Source organism: Buceros rhinoceros, unplaced genomic scaffold (assembly GCF_000710305.1).
Source record: "Buceros rhinoceros silvestris isolate BGI_N320 unplaced genomic scaffold, ASM71030v1 scaffold12453, whole genome shotgun sequence".
Classification (NCBI taxonomy): Eukaryota; Metazoa; Chordata; class Aves; order Bucerotiformes; family Bucerotidae; genus Buceros; species Buceros rhinoceros.
Genome location: NW_010405425.1, coordinates 17,125 through 24,353, shown reverse-complemented (window position 1 = coordinate 24,353; position 7,229 = coordinate 17,125). Strand labels below are relative to the sequence as shown.

Below are 7,229 nucleotides of genomic sequence, written 5' to 3'. Positions count from 1 at the left end.
CGACCCCCCGTTACTTCCACAGCCCATCGGGTTATTCTGGCAGCTACGAAGGAGTTGGGAGGAGGGAAAAAATCTACTTTTCCCATTTTACTCTTCTGAAGTAACTGGAGGAACCAGAGCTCAGCTGGTGCTGTTTGACACTTCCAAAGCAGGACTAACGGCTGTTATTTTTCTCAGTGTTTGGTTGATTTTCTGGTGCCACAGACACTTTAATAGCGCTATAAATTGTCTGGTAAAGGAATTCCTAGTTAGATGGTGTCTGGGGTATTTGTTCCTTATTGATGTGTAAATTGGCTTGTACGGCTGGCGTGTGTCTCTGAAGACGAACGCTTTGTAGCGTGATGGTCATAATAACAATTAGCACAGGGTATAGCGCAGCATTAATTGTGAATTAAACCCCCAAACAGAGGTGCTGTGCTCAGCCCTCTCCTCGGGCTCCGTTTCTCTGACCAGTGCTCAGCACCGGGGACGTTGCCCTGGGCGAGGGAATTCTCTGTGCCCGCATCTCTCCTTTTGCATTGCTAAACCCTGTCATCCCCCAGTGCTTTTCCCAGGTGCATTTTGTGTTTACGCTGACAGTAAAAAACTGCTGCGCTCCCGGCGAAGCCTGCGTGTCATCCCCGATGAATGCTAATCGGGGTGTAATTCTTAATGGATCAAAAGGGCAGGTGAATACAGAGAAGGAGGACAGAGGACCGGCAGGTTCAGAGCCCTGCCGAGGATAATGGCAGGGGAGATATGGGATAGAGAATGAAATGCTAGATGTTATCCTTACCATGGCTGTCTGGGAGCATAATGGAATTATTAAAGGAAATGTTCCTTCCTTTTATGCAAGAGCAGGCCTGAGAGCACGTTAAGAAACTGCTCTTGTGCCTCAGCTTACCCGTGTGCAGAGGCGAGGATCCACCACTGCTGCGGAAGCACGGAGGGTCAGACGAGGTTCATTTAGCTCTTAAAATTTACTCTAAGGATGTTGTCTTGTTACAGACCTCATTTAAAATATAAATCCATGGTGAAAAATGAGATGAGGACAGAATGGACAGGTTTTCTGGGCCCGATCTGTCAGGGTTCTCCTGCTCAGGACAGGGCGCAAAGGAGCGAGAGCGGCTCTGCGGAGACGCGTGGCCTCTGGCCTGGGTGTTTGGAGAGGGAATGACAAAAGTAGCTGCAGTCTTGTCTTCTAAGAGTGCAAGCACCTCGGCTGAACCCTGCCCCACGAGCTTTGTAAGCAAACTGCGGGGGGAGCCTCGCCGCTGGGTAGATCAAGGGGAAAAATGTAACCCTGGCAGAAATAATTGCCCCTGCTTCAGAGATGGGGAGGTGGATGCAGTATTGAACACTTACCTTCTGCCTGAGAGACTAAAGTGCAATATGGGCAATTAGAGAAAAAAGCTTGAAAGACCAAAGTAGGAAAAAGCGTCATTTAAAGTGATAATCAACGAGTGTTTTTAACTTGCAGGAGGCAAAGGGCTGTGTCGAGCCAGCAAGGAAGGATGTGGGCTTACGCTGTTGGTTTTACTGTGCTGCCTCATGTTGGAGGTTTCCTTGGCTGGTTCATTAATCGCAAAGAAACACCTGCTTGGTATGAGAAGCTGAAAAAACCTTCATGGTGCCCATCCCGCAAGACATTCCCTGTTGCTTGGACCATCCTGTACACTGGCATGGGGTAAGTTCTGCATCCCGCCCCCCATCTTGTCCTGCTGTTTCTGATACACAGAAGACCCATCATCTCAGACTCGGTCCTTTGCCTTGGGGATGCCCCTTGTACCCAGGTCACCAGGGCGCACCAGGTATGCCTGTTCCCAGCAGATGAAGTATGGCCCGAGCCACGTCCTGGGCTGCGCTCCCAAGGTTGGCGCTGCAGGCGCTGCCTTTGGCCGGGGACACGGCCCATGTCCAGCTTCCTAAGCAGATCCTCAAAGCGGCTGCTGCCCGGGGGAGGTGGGACGAGCCATGCAGGTGTGGGACAGGCGATGGGTTTGAGAGCAGCGAGAGACATGGAGGCAACTGTGGTGCAAATACGACTGTCCTGCAAATTCCTGTTGTGAAACCATCTTACAGAAAAGACTTTGTGTGTGCGAGGGGTTTCCTCACTGCAAACCTCTGCTGTGCTTCCTCCTCACAGCTATGCCTCCTACCTCATCTGGAACGACCTGGGCGGCTGCAGCAGCAAAACTATCGTCCCGCTTGGGCTCTATGGGGCTCAGCTGGCCTTGAACTGGGCTTGGCCTCCCTTGTTCTTCGGTGCCCGAAACCTGTCGCTGGTAATGTACCCGGCCACCCCTTCACCCGCTGCAGGCTCGTTCACTGGGGTCCCTGACGGGTGGGTTTTGGGGTGGGTTGAAGGTTTTCTAAGCAGCACTATGTAAAGAGAGCGGCCAGAAGAGCTTGTGCTCAGATAGAGTTCACACAGCACTTGGTTCTAGACAATGGTATCATCCCCGTCCACGCCTCACCCTGCTCATGCCCTGCAGATAGCCAGCCCGAGCAGCGCAGGGCGCGAGCGAGATCGGCGACTCGACAGTCCGGCTGCTGCATCCCCCAGCTAAGGATTGGGACGGGTGGGTTTTGGGGTGGGTTGAAGGTTTTCTAAGCAGCACTATGTAAAGAGAGCGGCCAGAAGAGCTTGTGCTCAGATAGAGTTCACACAGCACTTGGTTCTAGACAATGGTATCATCCCCGTCCACGCCTCACCCTGCTCATGCCCTGCAGATAGCCAGCCCGAGCAGCGCAGGGCGCGAGCGAGATCGGCGACTCGACAGTCCGGCTGCTGCATCTCCCAGTTAAGGATTGGGAGTTAGAGATAAGTCCTTCTGGGAGTCACACCCTGCACCACAAGCAACAAAGCTGGCATCCCTGGGTGGGGCGTATTAGCTGCGAGCGGCTTATCGAGGCGGTACAGCGTACAGCGCTCCGGGCATTGCTGAGCCTCTTAGGAGGACGGGCGTGAAGTAAGGCATGGCGGAGCTTGGGCTGTGTTCAAAAAGCACTTACCTCAGGGGCTGACACCCAGAGATGGTGGAGACAGAGTGGGGTTTATGTTCCCATCTGAATTTTGTCCCTCTGTGGATGAAGGGCACATTTAGAAAGTTCGTGAAGTGGTAACAGGCACCGGTACTGACGTAAGCCTGTTCCTGGCCTGACTGCACCGGTGTTATGAGCGGAAGGGGCACTGATCGCCAGGAACAGTGTGTTCATCTGCGGAACTCAGTAACGAACAAAAAACATCAACATCAGCCCTGGCTCGAGGAGTGATATATTCAGATCTCCCTGACGAGTTCAGAGCTGTGGTTCCCGGGGTTTAGGCTCACTCTGGGTGGCTTTTCAGTGCTAGACCTCCCCCAGTCCTGCTCCATCTCCCACCTTCAGCAGGTTTATAGTTGTGCGGGGGCAGACTGCTGTGGGTTCCCAGAGTGAGCACAGTTTCACTGTCTTCTCTCTGCTCCAGGCGCTGGTTGACATCCTGTGCTTGGACGGGCTGGTGATAGGCACAGTGTGCTCCTGGTACCCCATTAACAAGGTAGCGACGCTGCTGATGGTGCCTTACCTGGGCTGGCTGGCCATGGCGACCTGCCTCACCATCCACATCTGGAAAGACAACCCTGAGCAGAAACCGGGGAAGAGAGAATAGGATCCAGACAGAAACAAAGGCATTTTGTGAAAATAGCCTACGCTGATGTGAAGCAAGATCTAATAACGCGGGGGATTCATTTTGGGGCAGGCACTGGGACGTGCCTCCTCCTCCAGCTTCATCGTGGTTGTGTAAAAGGAAGGTTTGCACCATGTACCCATGAGCTCCTTAACCCGGGAGCTATTTCCTCCAGCACTGATGAGGTTTGGGGGCTATGGCTCTGTGGTGACCTTAACGCTATCAGGTCAAATTCCGTCAGCCAAATTAGGATCTCACGATATCCGTAACTCAGAGCAGCAATCCCAGACACCCCTCTAAACTGCTACCATCCCCGCCAGAGCAGAACTGGTTCACACACGTGGCAGATCCCATCTCCTCTTCTGGGACCAAACAAAACCGCCCTTCACACATGCACAACAATTTTTAAGAACTTACTTGATTTTTTTGCTATTTATGCTGTTGCTTCATTTTCATGTATCACCTGGTTTGTGCTTTATACCATTAACTTTTTATCTGTCAGCTACTGAGCAAGCAGTGATCTGTCTTGTTCGGCTCATGAAAGGAGGCCAGGCACTTTGACTTCTATTTGTGGAGTATCGCACTTCTTGTGTTTCATGCTCCGAGATAAAGCAGCAACGATTAGAATGCAAATGTTTCTCCCAAGAGGAGATCTCTCTCTTCCAGCTCTGTGTGCTATTTCCCATTAGAAAAGAAAAACTAACATCAGTGCCTTTGAAACTAGTACTTGAAGCGGCTCTTTTTTAAGTACAGAAACACAAGAGCCTTTGTAAAATTTAAGAACCTGCTCGTGCCACCTCGAAGGTTGTAATTACACGATTGGCAAAAAGCCCTAAGTCTGTCAGGTGTGGTAGAGGTGTCTCGTCCCAGAATCTTTCCATTCCTGAACGTGAAACATTAAACCAGGAGTAGTTCCAGAGAAACGGGACCAAGGCAGGAGAGAATCTGACACAAGCGGTGCGTGGCCCAGCCCTGCCCATCCTTTACTCCGGCCATCGCCTTTGATCGAGCTGAACCTTAGATGTTGCTGTTTACAGAGAATATTACTATTACTGCTTAACTGATAGAAGCAATGTATGTAAGAAAAGTGGTAAGAGGATCTTCTTTCTGGCAGGTGACTGCAGATTAAGGGGTGTGGGTATACTTGCAGAGGGCTTAGCTGGGATGTAAAATAAATTTTATCTGCTTTAATAAAACCAAGCCACTTTTGTCTGGAGAATAAATCAATCCAAGTTATTCTTGTCTTACTGGTTTGGCACTGGGCTGGCAGAAGCCCAAGGGGTCCTCTCTGGGGTCCTCAGTTTGTGCTCTGGCCCCAGAGAGAAGGAGATCGGCAGCAAGGCTCTGCAGGGCTCCGGCAGCCAGGCTGCTTCCCGGGGCGTGTTGGCAGTCAACGGGCTGGGTGGGTTTCTTCAACCCCCCGCACAGCAGAGACAAGCTCACCCGGTCTGCACTGCCGAGACAGGCTCCTCCATCATGCTTCACCCACAGCTCCAAGGGAAGGAAGCTGGTTCCTGGGTGGGGGGTCCTCCCCGAGTCATGTTGAGCCTCATTCTTAGAGCTGCGGAACATTCCCGGGTCCCCGGGCGCTCAGCCCGGCTGGGAGCTGGGGCCAAGAGAAACACACACAGGAGCTGAGAGCAGCTGAAATCTGCAGCACCTTTTAAAAACCTGGTCATGTATCTTGTTCTGTCACTTTGATCCCATCCATTATCTTTCCCTTCTAGCTGCAGGACACCTTCACCCAGGACTGCTGCTGCGAGCATATTGCTGTAACCTCCCGAGTAAAAGCTGTGTAAGACCCGGCCATTGACTCGACGTGGCTGTAGGCAGGAGCAAGACTGTAAAGCACAAGCACTGCAGGCAGCATTGGAAAAAGAAAGAAAGAAAGAAATGTGCTATATATTTCAGGGCTTTGTTTAACCATACGTTACCGCTGAGCTTATTTACAGTGATGGCTCGTCTGTGTCCTCCAGAAAGCCACATACCAAAAGACAGGAAGACATAAATTATTTCTTCCTAAAAAAGAAGCTAATATCTGGGCTGGAGACTGATTTCAGTGGAGCTGAGAATTCAGGGTGCTTGGCCATGGCTAACTGGTCCTTTCCCAGTTAGCACGGCAGAGCTACTGGAACAGGGAGGAGCAGAGCCACCAAGTGAAGCCAGGCGGAACAGTCCTCTCTGCTTTCGAAAGGGGAACGGAATTAATTAACCACGTTTAGGTTGGTAAATGACTCTAGATCTGGTTCAAAGCTGCAGCATTTTAATGACATTTCATCAGCTTTCAGAAATTAGTTCTCCTTTCTCTTCCCATTTTTTTTTTCCGCAGGTAAATCTGGAACTAAGAGGAATAACTTCTTTTTGATGTCTCCATGTACGCCCTCCCTGTTTTCCAGTGTGATGAGCTGACTTGTTCATGCCTTCATTTCAGTTCCTTCCGGTCCCCCTGCACCAACAGCTCCTCTCTGCTACTTGCATTTTCTTGCAGGCAGCAAAACTAGCAACTATTCGTGCATGTACTATACGTAATAGCTTGAGATCAATTGGCAAAGAAAGTTACATGCAGCAAAGCACCCTCTTGTATGAATATTTAAGGCATCATTTGGTAGCTTTGCTGTTTAAACAGATACACCCCTTGCACCAAGATAACGTCAATGACATTTCACAGTCAGTCATCTAGAAAATTCCTCAGTTCTCCTGTGCAGTGCAGACCAAATTCCAGCCTCTCCTCTGCCTTTGTGGAGTTAGAGGGACCCTGGTTTCCCATTAGTGTGGAAGAAACACGTGGCCACGCAGGCCTGGTCTGGATCCATCGCTGCGTTTCAGATAGACTAAAGAGAAGAGGAAAGAATCCAAAACAGAGAGGTGCTGGAACCCAGAGCAGAGAGGGGAACCTGGCTCACTGTAACCAGTGCCAGCAAGTGAGAAGGAGGATTTCACCTGCACGAGCTCAGCGCTCTCCTCCCTGCTGCACCCCATCTCCCTTCTCCCAGGGGATCCAGAAGGAGCCCCCGGGAAGTTTTGCTTCTCCAGCATTAACCAGGCGGCAGGCAGGCGGGATCACCCCCACAGGCACGCAAGGTGTTTGGCCAGTCCCGCCTGAATTAGCTTATGGCACGGATACCACGTCCCACCCAGCGTCAGGGACATTCATAACCCACAACTGGGCATGTCACGGTCTACATGACTCAAGCTGTGACTCAGACGAAGACCATGCATCTGTGACAGCTTCCCCGGGGTCGTGGCATTTTGAGAAGAGGCACCTCTCAGATCACCGTGTCTCACAATGATCCCCCTCTTCAAACTTCAGCCAGTCTTTCCAGAAAGCCGGGTTTGGTATCAAATTGATCGTTACACTTGATCTTAGCCCAAAGGGCACAGCCCCAGCTGCTGGCTACCCAGCATTTGTGCATCAACCACATCTTTCAGTGCAGCCTCTTTTCCTAAGCCTCAACTCACTCAATAATTTACCGCTCCAGCTTCAGCAGTGAGGAACTTTAATGGATTTGCTGATGTCTGGATCTACGTTAAAATACAGCGTTTGCCACTGCGTGCGTGGAAATGTCAGAGCTGACTGCGG

The 7,229-nt window shown here is 51.0% G+C and overlaps 1 protein-coding gene across 1 annotated transcript; it reads left to right on the top strand.

Moving 5' to 3' along the window:
• Window positions 1-1,493: 1,493 nt before the first annotated feature.
• TSPO2 (translocator protein 2) lies at window positions 1,494-3,631 on the top strand. Its single transcript, XM_010133721.1, has 3 exons — window positions 1,494-1,666; window positions 2,126-2,264; window positions 3,449-3,631. The coding sequence occupies exons 1-3, from the start codon at window positions 1,494-1,496 to the stop codon at window positions 3,629-3,631; spliced, it is 495 nt and encodes a 164-aa protein (XP_010132023.1).
• The last annotated feature ends 3,598 nt before the right edge of the window (window positions 3,632-7,229 follow it).

Coding starts and splice junctions, on each gene's coding strand:
- TSPO2 (XM_010133721.1), top strand. CDS start 1,494: ATGTGGGCTTACGCTGTTGGTTTTACTGTGCTGCCTCATGTTGGAGGT. Junction 1,667..2,125: donor ATCCTGTACACTGGCATGGG/GTAAGTTCTGCA, acceptor TCCTCCTCACAG/CTATGCCTCCTACCTCATCT. Junction 2,265..3,448: donor GTGCCCGAAACCTGTCGCTG/GTAATGTACCCG, acceptor TCTCTGCTCCAG/GCGCTGGTTGACATCCTGTG.